General features: G+C 38.3%; 1 protein-coding gene across 2 annotated transcripts in view; it reads left to right on the top strand.

The window, feature by feature from the left end:
- Positions 1-23,814, top strand: part of PLEKHG1 (pleckstrin homology and RhoGEF domain containing G1) — a 145,896-nt gene that overhangs the window by 24,058 nt on the left and 98,024 nt on the right. For both annotated transcript variants that reach the window (XM_068938742.1, XM_068938741.1), the window contains one exon: positions 17,094-17,168. In XM_068938742.1, the coding sequence (XP_068794843.1) occupies positions 17,120-17,168 (49 nt within the window). In that variant the 5' untranslated portion in view covers positions 17,094-17,119. The remainder of the gene's footprint in view (positions 1-17,093; positions 17,169-23,814) is intronic.

The raw sequence follows: 23,814 nt of genomic DNA, 5'->3' as shown, positions 1-23,814 counted from the left end.
AGGAAAATTGGGGTGTCAACCATTGTGCCATAATAAGGCATAGGGGAAGACGCAGGCAATCTGCTACCACTTCTGAGTCTATACGGTATCCTTCTTGCTATTGACACATCTTTTTCATTTATTTCAATTGAAATAAAGTTTTTTAACTCTTCACTAGATACATTCTTATAATCTTATTAAGTATGATGTGACTGAAATCTGAGCACACTGACATATCAGGTAACATGGATGTTTGATAGAGTCTTGGGGGGAGGGAGAAGAGCAAAACTACAATAAAACCTTCCAAAACATGCAACCAACTAGTGAATCTATTTCAGTTTGAATGCATGCTTAAGTTGAAAATGGGAAAACACATTTTTGTAATCAATTCTCTGAAAAGGGAAGTAGGTACATTTATTTCTTTACAGAAATATGCTGAATCTTCAGTCTTGGAGATCTGAAGTTGGTAGTTATAATTACTGGTTAAAATGGAGTACTTATAATTTATAACAAATTAACTAGATAGCTTTGGGCAAAATTTACACACAAACTCAACTCTCTTTGAGAGAAGACAAAGTAATTCTAGAAGAAATATAGAAGTGATGTTACTTTAGCCATCTGGGCATTACATATTCCAAACCTTTTTTCCCCATTTTATTTCATCCTACTTTGAAAAGAAAGCCAAACATTAAGAACTATTTGACAGAAGCACCACACTTTTTTTTTTTATGCATACGTATTTTAAAATAGATAAAACTTTTCTTACATTTAAGCCTGAGACTCTCAGAAATAGCTGGTAGCTTTGAATACCTCAACCTGAGCTGAAGTGCCCTGACTTTGCAAAGTATGCCAAATACTTATTTTCCACAAATTAGGTCAGATGCCAGAATGACTAATCAGTTTTGAAAAAATTGGCCTTTGTTTTGTATAATTATGACACATTGCAACTTCTTTCCTAACTCTAATGGCTTTTGCTCAAACTGTACTGGAATTTGATTAAAAAAGAAAACTCTCATTTCCAGTAAAGGTCTGCTTTCAATGTTGTTAGTATAATCCTGCCATTGTGATATGGACTGATCAAACCTCAGACTTGTGTGTTCCCTGAGGTGATGTCTGGAAAAAGTCCTCTTTTGGCTGCTGTTGCTACGACAGAGCTAGGCGGCCGCCTTTGAACTCTGCCTCTGGGACATCTCCTTTTTACACAGTCAAAGGAAGTATCTTCCTGTAGTTGGTCTAAGCAGGAGCTGAGATGTTGGAGAAGTGTTTCCGACTGTTGCAACAGCTATGCTCTTTATTGAAAGGATTATATCTGAACCATTTCAGAGGTCAGGTCTGAAAGGCTAAAGTGAACCCTGTCAATGGCATATGCAGAAGGGGAAAAGTAATGTAAGCATAAGTGTACCTTCTGCTCCCTTGCCTCATGGGTGTGTGTGCGTGCATCTGTTATGCTTTTTATATCAGTGTGTATGCATCTGTCTCTCCCCCTCCTGTTCAGAACTCTGTAAGTCTTTGGAGTTTGTAACCAAATTCAAGCAAGAGTAAAATCCTCCAAGCAACTACATTTCAGCAAAGTTTGTGAACATAGGTGGCCTTGGAGAGGAGAATAATCCTTATAAAGCTGCATCTGTACTGGTAAATTCAGATTGGACTGGGACTGTTCCCAGGTAGTAGAAGATGATTGTCTACAGTAGTCACACTTTCTGGCATGATTTTGGTGCACTACAGCTAGCCCTCTCCCCAGACACTTTCCAGACACAGTTCAGTCTTTGGTCCAGTTCAGCCACTGAGAGACCGTTTTCATGCACCCTGGTTCGGAAGCTTAAGACGGTTCATTAACATAGATGTGGGCTGTTCTGTGCCAGCTGGCCTTGGTGCCCAGGACTGGGCATATTTAATGTGCTAATTTAAGTATAGCCTTCACATCTCCACTGATGAAAATCTGCAGCTTGAGCTCAGCCCTTATTTGGCATCAGGGAATCAATCCATAGGTTGGTCTAGAGAGCCTATGCATGTCTTCGCTGTGAGGAAGATCAAGGTTCACTTTTCCTTTGATGCAAGAGAACCTGCTCCTCGGTCGGCATTTCTCCGCTGCGCAGACTTTCCAGTCCCTGGCGTGTGGAAAGCTCGTTCTGCAGTATCACTGTAACTTATTTTAAAAGCGAATTTCTGGCTTGTTTGTTTTGTAGGGGAAGATGGGGGAGGTAGGGACCAAGGATAAGAAAAAAACTTATAGAGAAACTGAGACTATGGAACTGACTCGGCACTTGTAAATCACCGTGCCCTGGCAGGGCACTTAGCAGGCCCTGAGAATACCTGTTAGGCAAAAAGTGGGATCACTCCAGCGATGCAGCGTTCCCAGCGGTACAGGCTATGGGGCTAGTGACAGGGAGGAGGAGGTGGTGAGGGGAGTGTTTTTAAAAAAAAAAAAAAAAAATATATATATATATATATATAAAATATAGGTTAAATCTAAGGCAAGCAAATGCTTTCTCCACCTACTTGCCTCCTTTAATAAGGCTCAGAGGGCTGCAGAGCCTCTCTTGCTCATGAGGTGGGACGTTTGCCTGCTTTTTGTGGTAATATCCTCCTTTGACCGTCTGAAATGCAGAGGGGGCTTTTTTATTGTGCCCTACTGAGTGTGCTGACCTCATCTCGCGGCCAAGGCACAGGCAGGTGGTGTTCCTGCTTAGCTGTGCCTTTCACTGAATTCAGTTGAAATCTGGTGTCGTTAGTATGCGCTCTGTGTGCTGGTGTTCTTCCACATAGAAAACGTGGAGTAAAAAACAAGAGTGGAAGTACTAGGATTTTTGTGTACCAAGGATGGAGTTATATAACTTGAAACAACATTACTGGAATACTGTTGTGGTTTTGCCTCAGCAAGTCAGTACTTAATGTTTGAATAAATCGTAAAGGTGCATATGAACACATATATCTATGGTTCCATAGTTTGGCAGTGCTTTTGTATTTGTCCTCCTATTACTAAATTCAGGAGGATGTTTTGGAGAAGGTTCACTTAAGGTATTTCTTCCCTTAAAAGTGGAAGAAAAGAAACTTTCATCTGAATTCACTGGGCTTAATGCTGAGAGTTTAAAAGGCTTTGGAAATTGTTTGGCTGAAGCCCTTGATACTGAGTTGGGTAATATCTCCTTGAATATTTACTTTAGTCAAGTCTATTCAGAGATCTTTTTTCTTTTTCTCTCTTTATTTTTTTCCTCCCCTCTTCTCTCCTTATTTGTATTTATTTCCAGTACTAGATCAAATGACCAGTGAAATACAAAGCCTTGGCCCTTAAAGAAAGGTACTTCAGAAGTTGTCAGTCTTATTCCTGTGGCCTGATTTTGTTCTTTGTGCTTACATAAACTGAAGTAGAGCTAGCAAGACTGGGTTTCGTACCCGTCTCTGTTACACTGCTTTCCTGCTGGCAACGCAATATATAACTGCAGTATAAGTCATGAATTTCAGTTGTCTTTGGAACCAAACAGTTGAAATGCATGTTATAAAAATGACCCAGTCAGCCCCAGAAAGAAATATGTCTGATGGTTTCTTATTGCAGGTTTTGCTACAGGATTTCATGTACAGTCCCTTGTTGAAATTAATTTTTCTTCCTCCAGACTTTTAATACAGTACATGAGTATCACAGGTAGAGTAAATATTGACATCATTTGAGGAATTATATTGATTTTAATGTCCTTAATTAAGGGGGACCAATTTCTTTATGTAGTTGTTTGTTCTTTTCCATAATCTTCTTTCTCAGGATGTAAATGGAATACCCAATTACCCTTTATGCCTTCTGGCATTGTTAAAGTACGTACATGATATATCTTTCACACTAATAAAATTTTACTCACTAGGAAGATGTAGGAAGTAAGGCATCCTTGTATAGTAATGGTAATTCTGACATCCCAGCAAGAGCAGGGAAAATTGTCTGTTCAGCACATGATTATTTTTGATTCGCCTTTTATATACTTAGCAGAGAAAGCTCAACCGTTCAGTGTAGTTAAAAAGGAATCATAAGAAAGCTGACCTTCATCTGCCCTGGTCCAGACCCCTTTGAGGTGGAGAAGGTGAAGAGAGGAGAATTTGAGCTTGTTTCCTGGGTGAAAGGAACTACTAGTGAAGAAATTTAAAAAAAAAAAAAAAAAAAAAAAGCTTTGAAATCTTAACACATTCCAAAAGTATATTGTAAAGTTAATGGAAGCTTTTCACTGACTACCCCTTAGCAATCTGTATTCAAGCATAACGTTTCCTGATGTCAAATCATTGTCTTTTACTTGAAATTAAATTAAATCTAAACTGCTAAAGGATTTTGGATAACTTTTCTCTTATCTTATTGAAAGCTCAAAGCAATATGCAGCCCACAGGGTGGGGGAGGTTGTCTCTTTTGGTACAGACTGAGTAATAGAGCTCTTTCAAGAATCTTACAAAGCCCTAAAAGACTCTCTACACTTGCATACTCTTTTTTATGCTGTCCATCAAGTAAAGTCGGATGACCACTACTTCAGTTCAAACTCGATGTTTCTTTGCTTCTGTGATTGAAAGCTAGGTCTAAATTATTTATTTTAGTATCTGAGAAGGTAAATGGAAGCCCTGTCAAAAGGCACAATGGCTCAGACTCCATACAGTTGCTGAGAATTACTTACAAACAACTGATTTGTTCAAACCATGTCTTTTTGGCTGGTGTAGAAAGGAGGAAAAAAAGGCATTCAACTAAAGGAAATCACCTTTCCAACTATAACATTTGTAAATTGTGTTATTTTTTCCCCCCATATGTTTTTTTCTGAATGAAGCTAGTGTTCTCATATGGGTCCAGTAAAGGTCTGTATTTGGCGATGCAGTGTTTAGTAATAAATTCAGCTTTTCTAAGAAAGCATGTTGGAGATACAAACTTTGTACGTTTATGGTATTAGGGAGTTTCCTCATCGAAGGAACCCTGCATTTTCAACAACAACAAAGTTTATTCAGAAGTTCAGGTCAACTTATTCTGTCAAAATGGTGATCCAAATTCTTTTGGAAATTGTGGCTGTTTAGATTCCACTGTGTGTGGTTTTGCTTTTGACTGTGTTAGCCTTTTAAGCAGTACTTGTGTTGATCACAGATGTGTGAAATCGTATTTCCTTTCTCTTTCTAGTCATATTTAAGGATCATCAGTTACATATTCTTTAACCACTGGCAAATCACAGTTTTTGTGTATGTTTATATATAAATTCACTATAAACATAAATCTAATCTTTAATTTATATTTTGCAATATGCATATGCATTTAAGTAGTTCATATTCCACAATATGCATATGCATTTAAATACCATAAAAGTGGATGGAACTAAGCATGCAATTACAGGTCTCTGCTGAGTTGAGGACAGATAATTCAAAGCTAATATGCAGAGACGGGGCGTTGGCTTCCCTGTAACAATTAGTCAGAGTGTTCTGTAGACAACTGCAAACTTTGGCTCTAGAAAATATATTATTTTCAAGCCACACTTCAACAGTTGCACTCTGTTGGAGTGGTTTGATTAAATAATGTAGTGTTTTTACAGGAAATGTCCTAATCTGAGTTATGAGGCCATTCATTATGACAAATTACAAGTGAAGGTGCAGAGTGCTCTTAGTCTGTCCTTGTTTCCTTTTTTGTGTGTGTGAACACACACACGCGCGCGTGCACACACACGCACACACGTGCACACACATATGTATCCCTAAAATAAGGAGAAGTAGAAGAAGCATGAAGTGGTCTTCCAGTCAACTGCCTAAAGCAAATCAGGGTAGCAGCCAGAATCAGCATTTGCATAACTGGAACATGTCAGAATTTTGGAAGTTTTAACCATGGAATATTTTGATCTTTGCTGTGTTGGTTTCCTAATTTTATGTACTCTATGATGAAAAGAAAAATCTCAAAAGTTCTTATTAATCACATTTACCCTAATCAAAAAGTATATGGTCTTGTTCTGATGACTGTGAGGGGAAAAATGTGTTTTACAAAGTATATGTAAGTAACTTTGTAATACACAGCTGTACTTTGGCTAGCAGTTCAGATGACAATTTCTGGAAAAGCCAGCTGAGTATTATTTGTCTAGTATTATAAGGACCTTATCTAAACCCTCATTTCAGCTGATGCAGTAGTTGGCTCAGTAATATAGGTCAATTGTAATTGTAGGAAACAGATAAGCCAGGTTTGTAGGAGCTGTTTTCTTGCAGTGAATCAGTCAAATTGTATCCGTCTTTTACTTGCAAAGCATAATGGAGTCACCATTTGTTAGGGAGGAAAAATAAGATAGTGAAGATCCAAGTGTAAAGTGACAGTTACCCATTAGCATGGTTTTCAGAAGGCTTCTCTCTTGTGAATTACCGTCAGCAATGCCAAGCCAAACATTCTTTGAAACCTTTTTGTCTAGCTTTTCAAAAAAAAAAAAAACTTACAGTTGAGGGGAAAAACATCTTTCTCTCTTGTTTACTTGGAATTTAATTTGTTTAGGAAAATTTTTAACAAAATAAATGGACCTTCGGCACAATGCTAACATTTTGTCATTCATGAGAAAGATTTACTTTTGGAAGTTCTGTATTTTTTTCCATAATGAGATACAGAGTTATTTCTTTAAAAATAAAGTGCTTGTAAAATATTTGGCTTCCCTATACAAGAGGTAAAAGAGCCTAACACATGCTGATGCATAACAATTGTTTTATTGTTAGGGAGCTTTGTTTTCAGAAAGATGTATTTAAGTGGAGAGCAGAGATTCCCCTAAAACAGCCTACTTTGAAATGGATGCATTGGTGATGTACTCTTAAAAAGCATTAGGTTGTTCTGTAGACTTTGAGTCCTGAATGCACCCTATGTATTTCTTAAGCTGTTCATGACTGCAATTTGAAGGCTTGTTGTAGACTGGTTATGTGAGTTTAGGAAAACTTCCTTCCCTGTTTCAGTGTCTTGACTCTGGGCCTCCACAAAATAAAAATACAAGTGCATTTTGTTTGCCCTATAGATATTGATCTTCTCTATTAACCTTCAAAACACCAAGAGTTTCTCTGCAACTGTAAAGAGGGCTATAGAACTACTTAAAAAAAAAATTTTTTTTTTTTTCAAAATGTAGTCCTGTGATTTTGAGAAAGGCTGCCTTGCATAATATATATCTGATAACACGACTGCCAACTTTGCAAGGATATTTCTCTTTCTGTATAAAATAAGTGTGATGGTAAGCAGTGTAGCTGGATTTCAAGAAACTTTCTGTTGTGGGAATGTGAATGTGAAAAGGAAGTGTCAGAAGATGAAATGCATGCAGAAAGGGTAAGTATGTTTCTGCCATTATAAGAAAATATTTCAAATATATTGGAGTCTGTACTTTTATCCATTACTGTAATATTTCTTCAGCTTATAGTAATGGATTCAAGTCCATGTAATGCTTTGCATGTTATAAATTACTTTCTCTGCTATTTATCTTGTTTGCTGTGTTTGGATTTTTTGTACTTCAATAATAACTTTGCTTCCTCAGTCTGTTCTGATTTTATTTCCTCTGCTATTTGATCCTGTGGTGAAATGATTAATGGAAAAGACTACCGTTGTGCAAATTCGAGTATGCTGTGATACCCTAAGTAGAGGGATCAAGCAAAAAGTGAATGTTGTCTTAAGTGCTACCGCACAACTTTTGTAATAGTGAACTAATTTGCGGGAGACCTTGAGGCCTGTGAAAGCAAGTATCAGGGGCTCTTTTTCATTTATTCCAGACATAGCAGAAATAGCAGAAATAGCAGAAATAACATTGTTTTGTTTTTTTCCAGGGGTTCTTTTTTCTGTCTCATTAACAGAGAAATGGAATTACAAAATGACTACTAGGATGCTAGGTTATTGCCCTTGTTTTGTTTGGTATTTTGTTTTGATTTTGTCTCCCCCCCCCCCCCCCTTTGTTCCTGTTCATGCACTGCAGTGGCTGGAACAGCAGCAGCCCTTTGCCCCTAATGCGGAGTGTGAAGTTGCAGCTGCTGAGCACCAGAGAGTCGAATGTGCAAAAGACCAAAGAGGGAAATTTTGCATGTGCACTTGCATGATTGTTTATTAGCCCGATCGGAGTCTTTGCTAATTGTAGCAAAGTTCAGAGCTTTAAAAGGAATTTGAGTAATTCGATATCCACGCTGCAATTTTTTTCTCTTCAGTTTACTTTCCTTAACCATGTGCACTATAAAGCAACCTTTGTTATTGCTGAAATTTGACAGCTGCAAATCCAGCTATGGAAGGTGTGGAGCTTTTTCATTTTATTTTTGTTAACCTACAATTTTTGATTTAGTAGTGAGGCTTATATTGTGCACCTCACTGTTGAATCTGTTGGAAATGGAGGTATCTGCAGTTTTTCTTGAAGGTTTTCTTACGAGAAAACACACCTCATAAGAAGGGGAAATGCTGGTGACCAGTGAAAACACCAAATGTAGGTTGGCAGGATTTGGGGGGTGATGGGTTTTTTTTTGGTGTTTTTTTTTCAGGAGCAGGGCATTACTATCAAAGTCAAGGCACCTAACTGGAGCGGAGGGGGGGGCTGTGTGTGTGTGGTAGTGGGGTGAAGGGTGGGGAGACAAGTGCAGTCATAGACCTGATGTCTAGAGACTGTTTGCTTGTAACTCCCTCTGGTGACAGGGTGCAGTGACTGTGTAAGTCCGTACGGTATCGCAGAGTTTATCAAGGAACAAATTTCATGTTGCTATAAAAGTCATATGGGCTCTTCTGGCAACTGACATGGTTCTGGGTCTGGGTGTGACTGTTCTTGCTATGGGAAGACTTGCGCCCCAAAATCCTTAGCGGTGTATGTGCATAATGCCTCCTCTTGTGCTAGTTCAGCACTTTCTACACGCGTTATTGAGGAGTGACAATTTACCCAACACTAAAAGTAAACCAAACTGCTCTTCTAGTTTAAAAAGGCTGATGGAAATGTCAGACTGTGCTAATTCTTGTCTGTGCTGAGGCCTTCGAGTGGTTTTGTTGCAGGTTTTAATTTTAAACTTGGTTTTCTTCGTGTGGTCTTAAATAGCACTTAACAGCGGAACTAATATTATCTAAAAGAGGAAATCGGGAAACAATGCAGTGAGCGCTCAGTAGAAATATTCAGTCTTCATTTTTGTAAATTTTAGTAATTAAAACTACATTGTTGGATGTTTTTATGGAGTAACTAGATGTAATGCAGTACACGATGTTATTCCTTAAATCTGCCTTTTAAGGAACAGATTTCTTTTAGTATATGACAGCAGTATCTTCTGGTATGACAGCAGTACTTGCACAGCAGTAGCTAGCTACTGCTGTGCTTGCGCAGTCAATGCTAGGGCTTGCCTTTAAGTCTCTAAATATTTTGGGACTGATCTACTTGTCCTGCCTGTCCTTGTTTTTTACTCTTCAAAGTGTATTTTGGGAACATCCTACACTGAACCATCTCACCCAAGTCGGTCTGTTTTCTCAAGTTTAGGGTCAAGAGCAAGTGTCCAAAGGGACTGATCTACTGTGTGTAGGTGAAATGCAGTCTCTTGATGGAGGTGGTGTTTTTGTTTGTGGAGTTTTGAGGGGGAGTGAGTAGCAGGGGTAACTTCTGTGGCCGACCTGTGTGGGGCCACTGAGTTTAAATGCACTGTATAAACGCGCTTTAGATAGGAACTTTGATTTATTCTGATGATAACAATTTTGAAATAGGCAAAAGGTGAGATAATGGCTTGGCTGTCAGACTATGTAACCCCGAATCCAGACTCTAAAGCTGGGCAGTATTTCACATACACCTGCAGATTGTAAGGATTTTTAGCACTTGCTTGGCATATGGACCAGAAAGGATAAGCAGTTTCTGCTATGAACGTTTTCTTTTGTCTGTAAACTGAGCATTGTGTTGCATTGTCAGGAGTAGCTAGTGCCACCTGCGGGAGCTTTGCTGGAACCAGTGGTTTGATAGCTCAGAGGTGCAGCATCATTAGAAAGCCAGATGGGAGAGGCGCTATCACAATTGAATGTCACCACAGGAGAGACAATAGGCTGTTTTTTACTGGCTTGCTGTAGTACAGCATGATAGTATGCGATGTAGAGCTGAACTGTGAACAAAGTTATATGTGTAAAAGGTGATATTTTCAGAAATATGCACTACCAGTTTGTCTTTACAGAAAGAAGAGTACTAGTGCTTACTTATGCTACAATAATTCCATGCAACCTACACAGAAATGGTTTATGTTGAGGATGAAAGCTACTACTTCTGCAAAACTGACAAGGTCCTCCTCCTGTGATTTATACTGGGTTAATGCACCAGAAGTAAATATATGTATTTCACCATCTGAAACTGCCGTCTCTCTGTTTAGGCTTTGAACTTAGGCTCAGCAAGGATTCTGGAGAGTATACAGGTTATTTGATGAAAAGCATCAACTGAGTTGTAATTTCTCTTCCTCCTCAGCGATGGCCCTGCGGGGTAGGTGTCGTCTTTGTTTCAGTTGGCACAGTGGCAGTGTATGTGTTAAGTAAAAAGTCTTGCAGTGTGACTGGACACTGGTCAAATGCTGAATAAGTCTCATCTTTTCAAGGAGTTCATTCTACACAAAGCTTGAAGAAGAAGTTTTTGTCATGTTCCCTCCTAGATCTCGTATCCTCTATTACTTTGTAAAAGTACACTGTCTTGACTTGCAGACTGTAACACAGTGATTAGTTGCTGAACTTGATCTGTTAGTGGGTTTGAAAAACCATGACCAAAGCCTTGAGGTAGCACTGGGAACGGGTTCAGAGCTAGTGGAGAGACGAGAGGAAAGAGATGATGTATGTGTAGCAGTTTAACCACAGAGGAGCCAGACACCTCATTCCTTATAGTAGGACATTTATGATGTTTTTTCAGATTCAAATACAGCGTTTAACAGTAAACCAGAATGAAGGTGGTAAAGGGAACTCTGTGATTCAGTCTTTACTCCAGGGGAAAGAGTTGGGTTTTTTGGTTGCTGGTGCAATATGAATGATTAGGCCCAGAAACTAGGATTTCTAGTTGAAAGATTAGGCCTAGAAGCGGAGGATGCTGCAGCCTTATGCCATTTTAAAGAATGGAGGAAGAGATAGGTGATATTACGATGACTTTCACTGATAGAGCAAGTGACATGCAAAGGAGGCTTTGCACCTTCTTGCTAACATAGCTTAGATGGTCTTGTTTGGACTGGCTCGTCTCTTGGTGCAGTTGTCTTTGTGCCACTATTACTGGCCTCTCTATGGAAAATAAGGTGCACGGGTGACCTGGTTTGGCAGTGTCGGTGAAATATGTGGCGTCTTACAAAAGACAGCTTGGAACATTTCAGTATTTGTTGGGACGTAGAGGGGAAAAAAGCCAAGAGATCTTTGTAGGACTTTGAAGGAGAGGACTGGTGGAGCAGGGAAGCAGTCCTTCACCCCCACATCCAGACCTCTGCTGGAAGGGAATGAAAGGAGCCATTAGAACTCCGTGCTATTTTGAAGACATAAATATTAACTTGAAATAACACTTTAACACAGCAGTACCTGTTTAAGATTACTTAGGGGTGGTGGAGAATTGAAGCAGCACTGAGGCTTGATAGTATGTTGTATTGTGTGTCCTTGTTTCTATCCTTTCCCTCTGTGTTATTTGGAGTTTCTTTCAGTGTCACCTCTTAGTTCATGTGAAAGAATTGTGTTAGTGTTAGCATATAAACTCATTTTTATGGTTTATGTGACCCAGGATCAAAGCTATTCTCATGGGGTTCAGAGCAGCAATGCTTCTGGTCCAGAAGGGATTTGTAGGCAAACAAACGGCAAAAACTAGATCCAAGACGGATGTCCTTCTTGTTTAACGAAGATGTATACAGTCTTTAACAGCCAAATGTCAAGTTCTGGTCGTATTAATGTAGATGAGAGTTTTTCCATAGCCTTCCTTGGATTCCGGAGTTCGTCCTGTAACTTGAGACTTTCATGAATGCTGGTTTTGGGGATCTGCGAATGATGTTGCATTTTAGAAAGTGCAAAGTCCTTTAGCATTCACCTGAGAAGTGTGGCATTCTTTGCGAGGAAAAACTACTAATACCCCTTTTCTCCCAACCCACAGTGTTATACAGTGGTGTTGTGTGGTGGTGACTGTTGTTGTTGTTTTTAATTAAGCAGGAGGAACTAACCTCTTTCCTCCCCCCGCTTCAATAAACCAGCAGTTGGCTTTACTCTTAACAGCACAGTGTGTAACATGGAACTTAAAGGTTTCAGTTGTTTACATATATTGATCTGTATTCATAAAACACTGGCTGTTTAACCTGTAAAAGGCTGACTGTAGAAGTGAAATACAGGATTTTAAAGGAATATAAAGTGGCCACAGTAGAAGGAGATCTTAATAGTAGCGATGCCGATTGTGCCTCTGGAAAATCAGAAAGTGCAGTGTCTGTTTAATGCACTATATGTTGAGAAGTTTTTGAAGAAATCCAATCAACTTTAAAGATGATCCCTTCCAGCTATTTGGAAGGGATGTAGTCTAGGGGCTAGTGTTCTGACACAGAGGAGGAGTTTCAGGTTAGATTTTGGTTAGTGATGTTAGTTGTTCAACATAAATACATACTTTGACTCCATAGTTACGACCGTAAATATTGCTATGATTAACAATAGTTTCTTTCAAACTACTTTTTTTTTTTTTTTAGAGTACAGCTATAAATTGCTGGGAGAATAAAAATGGAACAGAAGAAGTCTTTTCTCTAATGAAAAATATTCCATGGAACTTTAAAATTGAAAATAACAATACTTCAATTAATAGTTATTTTGAATAAATTGAAAATACTTAATATATTTTTAGCAAAGTACAGTTAATTTGAGATACTTGGATTGTATTTGTCTGTTAAATACAAGTCATATTTTTCCTGAGCATGCTTTTTTAAAAACATCTTTTAGTCACTGATGTGCAGTAAGCTTGAATGCTTTTTCAGGAGTTCAGCTATAGCATGATACTGGGTGGATCCCATGTTTAAAGGAACTGAAGTCTTATTTTTTGATAAAGTTAAAGCTGATCTGCAGTTTGCAACAGCTCAAGATTTTACAGGCAAACCAGTCTACCATGAGGAACACTGAATTTCTTGAACTAGGACCTCCCACTATGCCCATTTGGGTGGCCCTGGCTGATTATGGCATGTGAAAATGCATGGTCACAGATATGAATAATTTTGGTTACTGTTAAGAGTTTTGCTTGCTTACTTAAGAAACATAAACAGTATAGCTGTGTTTATTCACAAGTTCTGGATGCACACATATTTCATTTCAAGTTCTGTTACTGGGGAGTTCCATGAAAAGTGGTTAGAGGAGTAAGCAGTAGTTTACAGTGCAAAAAATGAAGCTTTGAGTGATGGATTCAGAAATGCTAAGTGTGTACCACGTAGACTACTAGAATAGCTGAGTCAAAGGTTCAAGGATAATTAAAAGTTATATCAATAATTATATCACAAAAGCATTTGGAAGTGTCCAATGGAAGTGTTTTTATAAGGTCCTTTTATTATCCATTTTTGTCTTTTTTTTCAGTAACCCAAAGATTCTTTTAATGTGGAGCCTATTTGTTTAGAAAGTGAGCAAGAATTACATTCTCTCTCTCTTTTTTTTTTTTTTAAAAAAAAAAAAAAAGCTTATACCCTAAATGCTGCTGGATTTTTTTTTTTTTACATCAGTCCTTCAGTCCTGCTGGGTGTCACTGAAGGAGGAGAGGCTTACATTCCTGGTTTGATTAATAGAAGTTGTCAAAGATTTCCCTCCTAGCTTAAAATTGGGAACTTCATAAATAAATAAAGGGGTGCTAAACTTTGTCTTCTGGTTTTTAATTCATTTAAAATTTGGTATGTTACAGAGAGCAAGAGCACAGTTTTAAATTTCTTCTAAATAAATCTTTCCTCCTTCTACTAACTTTGCAATCACCAAGTAATCAAGGTACAAGTTTGTCCAGGTTATGTAAAGAGAAAACTTGTACCTTGATTACTTGGTGATATGACTAGCATCGAAGAAAAATGTGGAATTCAAAAAAAAAAAAAATTTCTATAATTTTTTAGCAGCGGGGGTGAGCCAATTTACATTAAGGAGAGGGAATAAATTGGGCTTTTTAGAAACAAAATCTATGGATTTCTGTGCTTTTTAAAGTAATCACTTACGATACTGTTGTGTGGGTCACCTAGTTTGACCTCAGTTTATAAGTGTGTGGGTTTTTTTTTTTTTTTTAATTATGGAGACTACTAAGGGGAAATGTTGAAGGCTGTTGTGTGTTAGTACTGCCATATTTGCATCTGGCTCAACTGTTCTGATCCTATAAACATGCTGTAAATGGTATCCAGAAGAAGCTATGAAAGAGCAACGCATTTCAGACTGCTTATTACTGAAAATCATTGGAGATAGTGACAAGTGTTTCATGATAGCATTTTGAAAATGGATTTTTCCATCTTCAGGCTTCCCTTACTATCTCTTGTTGTGTTGTAGAGCTGCTAAATTGGTAAATCTGTGAAAAATCCATTAGTGGGATGGTAGCGGTCAAATTGCCTTAGATTGCCCAAATGCATTCTTGAAACAGACAGCTGTTACAGCTAGGGTATTTACTGGAAAAGTTCAGTCTTTCCATATTTCATGTGCAGCAATTGAATGATCCAGCTTTTAATCTACCATTCCATTATTTAAAAAAGCCAAGGTCATTCAATACCCGTTTGAATCCTGTTTGGTTTTGTGCAGGAAATAATAGGTCATGTTCAATAGATGAACACAGTCACTGCGTTAAATGCTTGAGAAATGAATGTTGGCAGGTATCTTTAAGCGAAACGCTTTCTGGTACTGAATTGTGATGACACAAAAGCAAGGTTCTAACCTCTTTAGAAGATCAAGTAGCAAACAATGTTGGTCTGTGTTACAGAAGGAAATTTGTACTTACATAAATGCAAATTTGGACAGGAAAACCCAGGAATAAAATTATGTCAACTTTTTTTTCTTGCTCCTATTTAGCTCCTCTACCAAAGGTCAATAAAAATCCAAAATTGTTTCTGAGATTACTAGTTTTAATTCACTAACGTTTCACTGAGTTGCCCCATTTTCGTGGTTAAGTCCTCTTGCATATATATGTTTTTAATTCCATGTTAACTCAGTCCTCCTCCTTCCCTCCCTTCCCTCCGCCCCCAAAGTACATGGGTGTCAATTCAATACCCTGAATTTGTAATATGAACCCATTTATTTAAAACCTAGAATTTGCAGAAGACATTTCCTTAAATTTTGAAATAAGTCATAGTAGTAAATATTGTATTTATTCATGTGACTATTTAACTCATGCTCTGTGTGATTAACCAGGCTTAATCAACTTTACTAGTAAATCACTGGATAGCTGGAATTTGATTTATAAACTTTCTTGATATTCACAAATACATAAACAGTATGTATAGGATCATTCAATGAAAAGCATTGGAAGCGAGCTTGGCAAGCTTTTAATCTTAGTCTGTGTATTTATTTTAGCCAACTGTTTAATGATGATAAGCATAGGTAATTAACTTTGAGTAACCTGTTTGAAAAAACACAGGGAGGTTTTTTTTTCAGGCTGCTTTAATTTACTTTAAATTCCCTTCTGGAGAGTATATTTCTATTTTACAGCAAATTTATAAAGGATTTTGGAGACTATTAAGTGTGTATATAGTTTGGGTTTTTTGTTTTGTCCCTGTTTGTTTGTTTTTAATCCTCTGTTAAGGGCACACTTATTTAATAAGTTTGTGACACTGTCCAGCTGTGCAATCTGTGAACTCACATGCACAGGTATTTAGGTGGATAAGGGTTATCACTGTTAATTTTAGGATGACAGGGAGTTGAAAGAAGATTTTCGGCTCATTCCAAATGTTTAGTAGTATAATATTGTATGGATGAAACATCTGCTTAAAGGATGAAGTTCTGCGGTCCTTAGGTAGGCCAAATGCTAAATCTGGGGCGATTCCTACATAAGACCTGGTCAGTTTGATCTTAAGTGGAGGTGGTGTAGGAAATCATATGTAGCAGAGTTTTCATCAGCTAAATATATAGACTAGTGTGTCCCCCAGGATATGATGATGGATCCTAACCTCAAGCATATCTATTGTCTTTCTAAGCCTTTTACGCGTACGTAAATTTCATGACAAATGTAATCACCCCGGATAACGCACCTCGTATAAATCTTCTCACTTACATTGCTTGAAAAAATCCTACACTTTTTACGTGTTTGAGAGCAAAACAGTTTTGGTGAAAAAAAGAGTTGTGAGCCATTTGTTTTGTCGATGTTCCGCCTCGGTTTTGCCACGGGATGAGCTGGGGAGCTCAGCGTTTACTCTCCAGGATTCTGTACGCCGAATCCATTCTTTTGTGACAACGTTTAGAAACAAGAGGATTTGGTGATTTCATTGGGAACTCTGACTGTACAACCAATACTTCTCATGCTATGCTCTCTGCACAGTACTGTATACAGCATTGTACATGTGTCAGCCCAGGTAAAGCCCCTATCTTGAATGCAGCACAGCCTCCTTGGGCCAGAGAAACTTGCTTTTTTGTTTTGTTTTCATATCGTCCTGGCTGACCTTGAGGTTTGCTTATATAAGAGGGGGAGCACCAGCCCAACTGGTGATGGGAAAATCAAGAGCTTTTTTAAAAAAAAAAAAAAAAAAATCAGGATACAAAATCTGAGTCAGTATGCCTTGGCTGCCTGTTGGCCATCAGCCAATAGTGCAGTAGGGGCGTAAGACTGCTAAGATAAGATGAGCTCGCTGCCTGCCTGAGAAGCCTTTTCCTCCCTCCCAGCTGCTGGGATGGAAGAAATATCGGGGTTGTACAACATACTGAAGCTTTAAGTAAGTGGCATTTGTTCAATGCAGGTTGGCATGGCCCTCTGAGTGAGCATTTTGTTGTGAACTTCAGCAGTACTTGGGGGTGAGCAGTCCTTTCGCCCCAGCTGACGGGCTTCCAGCTGGGAATTCACTTGGGGGTAAAAATATCCATGCTTAGAAGTCCACCCGACAGTATTGCAATTAATGTCTAGCAAGTTTTGTTTGTTTATATAGCTAACATTTAAACATGGAAATGATGCAGGCTGAAAATGCATCCTTCGTGGGGGGCAGGGTAGCGTGCTGTTGAAACATGCTGGTTTTGCTTGAGCATGCTTTCTTTCCTTTATGTCCATTAGGTCTTATTTGGCCCGTCTCTGCTGAGATGCCAGATAAAGCACCAGGTGGTAAAGAACCTGTCCTCAGGAGTGAAGGTTAGTTTTTGTTTGTTTTGTTTTTTTTCCTTGAAGTCTTTTATTTTCTTGACTAAATATTGAAGAAAAGAAGCCTTGAAATTTTGTGAAGAATTTTTAAGTCAAACATGATTTTTCCTTCCTGTCCTTAAACCTATAGGAGACCTGAATTAACTTTAACTTTGAGTGCATATTTATCTAAATAGCAGCAACTTTTCACGTATTGTGTATTTTGCTTATTTTCTCCCCATTCTCTCCGCATTATCCTTGATATTACTAAAATTCATGATGCGATTTGGAGAGGATCAGTGGGTTGCTAGGATTTCGTCTTTGGAGAAGATGTTTTGTTCCCTTTAGATAATGAGATCTCGTTGACTGATGTCCACTTTTTTCATACGGGATACTTAAGTCTCATAGAACCAAAGCTGAAATTTAACCTTTGTGTGAGGGCATTGATACAAGGAGGAATGAATGTGCCTGATTTTCAGTTAAATCAGTGGGATCTGGAAATGTTCAGTCTTCCTGAGAATCAGACCACTGTTTTGTTTGTTTGGTTTCAGGTCTGTTAACTTTAGATACCCGCATCTGAAATGTGGTACTTGATTTTAGGGAAAACTTGTTGTTTAAAATCTATTAATAATCTTGAGTCCTTCTTCAGAACCACTGCTGGACTATTAATATTTCATTGAAGTATTTTATAAAATAATTTATTTACTCTTTCAGCTCAAGGTTATGAGGTGTGTTAGTGTTTTTGTGTAGCCCTTGTCTAGGCTTACTATCTGTATCATAGCTATCCTCATAAAAATCTTTGAAATATTTGAAAACTTGAATTACTTGAAAAAACAAAATTCAAAAATTCATTTGAATATGTATTTTGTTTTGAATAAAACTTACAGCTCAGGTTGCTTCCTACTGTTTTCTGGGCAAGCCTAAAGGTACACATCTCAGAATTTGTTTTTAAATATCTTAGTTGCACTTAAACGTTAATTTGGACATTTGAAAAGGGATCATGGAGTAAGCTAAAATAATAATTTCAATAGGCCCATCAATAACAGCAGAGAAATAATTCCCTTTGCATGGAAGGAAATTTAAGCTATGCTGAACTACAAAGAGCCTTTCGATTCAGTTTTTTGTTTTATTTATTATAAAGCTCACTAGGTGTTACTGTGAAAGCTCTCAATACAAGAATTAGAAACAGCCAGAGCTAGTCTTTCAAAGGACTGAGTTCTCTCTCAAAAAGCAGCCTACGTGATCACATCCTTGATTCTCCTAAGTATTAATGAAGTATGAATGTTTTATGATGTAAATTACCCAGTAGGTAATTGTGTTGCAACACACAATTTCTTTTTGGCTATGGGATGGTGGCAAATGATGCTGAGTTCCAGTTCTTCAGCCTGTTAAGAGGAACTGGGCTAAACCAGCAGTTAAACACAGGGATGATTCAAAAACTTAGAATCAAATTTGGAGGGAAGAAGAAATCGCTTGCTCTGTGAAAGGTGACTTTATTTTCTCTTACTGCATTTTAATTCACCCCCTAAGCAACTGCCAGTGTATGAGTTGTAAGGTTTGGTTTGGCTTGGCTTTATGTCAGGAGTTGCAGAGGACAGGACTTGTGATCGTGTAGAGCTCTAGGAGGACTGGAGTGGGGTCCAGGGGAAGAAAGGGGAGTAGGTGGAAAGAGTTGCAGATCATCATTAATGTAGAGCCATATGAAAGGCCATCAAACACAGATGGATTCCCCTCCTTGAAGAAGGATTGGGTGAGGGCTGAGAGTTAGCATACCCATCTGCTAAATACTCAAAAGACAGCCTCTAAGGTTAGAGAGGACATCCCAGGTACCAGTTTGCAACCATTTTCTGCTAGTTCTGGCCCCAAATTGCAAGGTTGGTGCTGGATAAAGGTTTGTTCATGTCTGAGTACAGGCGAGGGAGGCAGGGAGCTGTTTGTTTTGTTTTTGGAAGACTCCCATGAAGCTTGCAGTGTGTCTCAATTTCTGTAAGTGTGGTTTCCTTTTACCAGAATTGCCAGCAGGTAAAGAAATATTCCAGAAACATTTTTGCAACTAAGCAGGGATGTAGAAACTGCCCAGAGGATCTTGTTCAGTACCTCATCAATTTTAGGTTATTTGGTCCTTAAGAAAGGTGTCAAGGAGCAGAAAAACGAAGTAAATCTTGCAAAATATGCACAAAGCCCTTAGATAGCTGCAGACTTTCAATTTGCTTGAAAAATCGCCCCTTTGAGAATCATTATTTCCTCTGTTTCCAAGGCTCATCGTGTGCCCTGTGGGTTTGGAATTCAGGGCAGGAAGGGAGGGAGGTGTTATAAGAGGTCTCAGTTTTTTTTTCCTTTTTTCTCCTCACAATCTATATTCTCTCCCCTTAGAATTTCGTGTATGTGGTGTTTGCACCTCCCCCTAGAATTTCATAGATGTGGTGTTCACACCAAGAGCACTTTGAGTGGGAAACATGCTCCCCCTCCCCTGATGAATTTTCTACCTTTATGCGAATCTTGTGCTGGATGCTGTACTTCAGAGCTTTACCTCAAAACTCTTGATCAAATACACTAGGCAATGTTTCAAGTCTATATAATAAGAAAAAATAAATTTCAGATTATTGCAGCTGAAACCATGCATGTCACATAGTACCTATGTTTTGTGCAGACTTGTATGAAGAATTAGCAATGGAAGCTCAAACTATATAAATTCTAATGATACATTCTTTAGGGAATTCTCCTTTTCAGGGAACTTTTTTTCGGCAAACCAAAATATTTTGAAGAATTTCAATCTTAAAGACACTTCCGTTACACGGGTGAGGGAGTGGCACAGGGTGTCAAATGAGGAAAAAAAAAACTAGAGTCTGGCCATTAACTGCAGATATCTGTAACTTGGATAAGTCATTTTTATTATTCATAGAAGAGTAGCTTCAATTAGTACTATGATGGACGCTGACAAGTTGAACGTACATCCTTATAAAGCACAGATAATCCAAGTGTGGCGGTTGAGTATAACCTTTGATGCTATGCTGCTGGAGTTGTTCTTCCATGTGAACTTCTGCAATTGTTGGGTATTTGCTTGCTGTGCAAGTGACACTTACGTGAAAATAAAACTTTTGGAAAGGTCTATGACTTGAAATTGCAAGGAAGCCTAAACACAGTAAATAGGTTTACTCTGTGGACGCTGTTCTTACCTCCTATCTGTGATTTCCACAGCCTTGATCTCTTTATCGTAGTACTTTGTCTTACACCTGCCCTTGTGCTCGCCTGATATATGTATTTGTGTTGTACAGTAGCGTCTGATGTGTTATCTGATCAAGGATACATAATATCGCACCATGCATGTTATCAAGGAAAGCTAAAATTGGAAAGCTTTTCCCGATGCCCAATTTATCTGTAGTGTTTAGGAGTACCATAATTAAGACTTTTTTTGGGGAGGGGGTATGAATTCCAAGTTGTGTGCTTTGATGGAATTCAGACAAGATTGTGCCTTAATCTCCCATATATGCAGAAGACATCAAAAATGACTGTCTAGGTCATCAGGAAACTATGTAACTTTTATATAAATATGAAATATATTTGTGTGTGTGTATATATATATATATATGCATATATACAAGTATATAAAAGGTGGTAGGGCCACTTTTCACTTCAGCTGCCCCGTTTTGTCCTTAGAAATTAGCTGTTTTCCATGTAGTTTTTGTTTCTAGACTATAATGATCTTCCTCCCTTCTCCAATACTTGAGATTTTTGCCCCCAATACAGGAACCTGAAACAAAAATGTACCTTTGCATATGGAAGTGAGCTTTTCAGGTTTTGACATTCAGACAATTTCACGGTGAAGCTTGCTGCAGGATATTAATTTTCATGACACTCCATCATGTTTTATAAGCCACTGGACTGAGAAAGGCCTAAAGCTGAATATCTTTCAGCAACTGGAAACATATCTAAATCGAAGTAGCGCATTCTGAGGTACTCTAGATCAATGACTGAATGAGTGATGTTGGCCAAGTAAGCAATTTATACCGTAGAATATGGCTAGTAAAACTTACGAGATAATGCTGAGTCCTCATATTCAAAATGGTTATCGCTGTATCTTGCTGTGATAATAATCTTTGACGTTCTTCAGGAAGTTTGTATAAAAATGCAGTTTAATACAGATATTTTGTTACTAAAAACAAAATATGAATTGATCTGGATCTTTTGTTTTTAATCACTCTCCTGAAATTAAAGTATAATTTTTTTTACATGTAAAAATTATGTATTAAGCATGAAATAATGAATAAAAATGAATCTTTACTTCGAAACCTGATCTTGTATCTTGGTGAAAGTGTTCTACTAAAAAAAAAAAAACCTTAAAGTTATACTTACGGCTTCTAATGATACTAAATCAACAGTGCTGCAAGTTAGAATTTCTATACTTTGAGAGGCTTTGTTTTTTTTTCCGTAAAAAGTAAGTACTCTACATAAGTACTCTACTGTTCTTACTTTTAAAGAATGTTATGATAGCATTTACTGAAAAGAATTGCCAGGCATATGGCAGCAACAGCTTTAGCACTGACTTGTAAGATGCACTTGCCTCTTGCCTATTCTTTGAGCACGTGCATCTCTGTATTTACTTAGTGTTTATACAGTTTACTCATATGTAGGAATGTTTCACCGATCCAAAATGTGACTGAGTCAGAATTTATAAGAATAGAGTGTTTAATTTCTCATGTTTAAAGTATCACTGCTACTTACATGCATAAACATTTATGTGAACTTTATTTCCAGACATCTTGTTGCTACTTCTCCTTTCAAAGTAACGTTCTTGCTATGGTTGGTTTGGAAAAGAAGTGTGCAACAACAAATACACCTCAAACAATTAGACTTTCACGGTTGTAAGGGTGAAACTGGATTGACCAAAGTGTTGGCAGGGTAACTGATTAGCTGCAAACTTTTTTAGAAGTCAGTGTTGCTTTAACCTAGCAGCGCCCCTCGCTGCCTCTCGCCCCCTGACCCACTGCTCCGTATACTCTAGTTAAACTGTGGCGCGCACACAGAAGCAGACAATTGAGAAATGAGCTTCCTGTAATTAAGTTACTGTAACTTAGTCCTTGACTTGAGAGTCCCCAGTGAGTGGGCAGATTATTTGCTTTTCTGCTGCCTCTTCTGTCAAACCCTGTAGAGTTGACGGTTGCGTCTATAAATGTCACTGCTTGCTTTGTGCTACAGGAAGAAGCAGTGCCCGCAGATTCTGTTGCTGCAGGGGTGTAATACGCCTATCACATGTGAAAAATATTTTTTCAAGAAGCTTCTGTAGTATCAAGGAATAGCAGACGAACAACTTAAGACAAAAACCCCTCACCATGATCCACATCTAACTTTCTTAACTGTTTTCCTACAGCAAAGCTATTATATTCCATTTACAATAGATGCATTGAGAACAATGCACTGTGTCAATCCCAGGAAGCGGACTGAGTGTATTTCTGGTGTAGCTTGCACAGGAGTTGCCAGTTGTTCTGTGCCACAGAGCAAATCTCATGTCTGCTGAAAAGTCACTCTTAAAACTTGTAGTGTAGTTAACATCTTGAAATTAGACTGTGACAGTGGAGCCCTGCCTGTTGTGCAAATCTCCCCCTCTCACACTTGTAGGGAGGCTGCTGTGGTTCACAGCTGCTGCTGTGGATCACAGCTACTGCTGCATAATGGTATTTGGAGCTTGGCAACTGCTCATTTGCAACGGGCAGGGGGAGGATTGTTATATTTTTCATCATTATGAAAAACCTGTATTAGATTTCTCCAGTCAACCTGATTGGATGTTTTGGTGGTTTTTCTATGCCTTCAACAGCAGAAATCTTTGAAGAGAAAGATGTGAAGAAGCTAAACTCCCCCAAACACTTCTTCCTCATTTCCCCCCACTTCTTTCATTAAACAAGTGCTATTACTTCCCCCAGCTGGATCCTCCCTCACTGTCTTTGTCCTTCATGCTAGCATCCTGAAGGAAACTAGTGTTAACACCTGTGCTTTATAAACAGGCAAGTCCCAGGGGAGAGCAAGATTTTATCATTGCAAAATATCCTACAGTAACAGCAGTGTTTTTCCTCACATTGTGTACCTGATGATACTAGAGGGAGCCTACCAGCTGTTACTGTTCTTATTCGTGGTAAGACTCAAACTTGTTTTATAACTTCTGACACATGTTTGCATGCTCTTTCTGCTATAGCATTTGGCATGTTGCACAAGAAAGTACATGTAAACATAGTGCTGCAAAACTTGTGATTTTCCTGATGGATCATACTGATGCTGTTTTCTTTGTTATGTTTGAAGTGTATTTCCACCGCCAAATTCCACTAAGGCTGATTCTTTTGTGGCAGGAATCCCAGGGTAAGGTTGCTCAGGTTAGTAAATACTATGTGTTGCCCTCGGCAAAGTGCTGTGGAGCTTTTCATGGGACACGTAGCAATGTGCTGTCACATACCATATTTGTTGGCATGTGTTGTGGCATGCAGTGATCATTACAACTTATTATCACCACACCCCTTTTCAAGTAATACAAAAGTAGATGGGAAAATGAAGCATCTTTTGTAAAGCTTTTTCACATCTTAACTGTATGTGAAGTCACAGATAACAATGATAATAGTGCACTCTAGGCTTAATGGTTTATCACTGGTGAGGGAGGGGAGCAAAAGTATGT

The sequence above is a fragment of the Struthio camelus genome, chromosome 3 (genome assembly GCF_040807025.1).
Source record: "Struthio camelus isolate bStrCam1 chromosome 3, bStrCam1.hap1, whole genome shotgun sequence".
NCBI lineage: Eukaryota > Metazoa > Chordata > Aves > Struthioniformes > Struthionidae > Struthio > Struthio camelus.
This window is presented reverse-complemented; position numbering and strand designations above follow the sequence as displayed.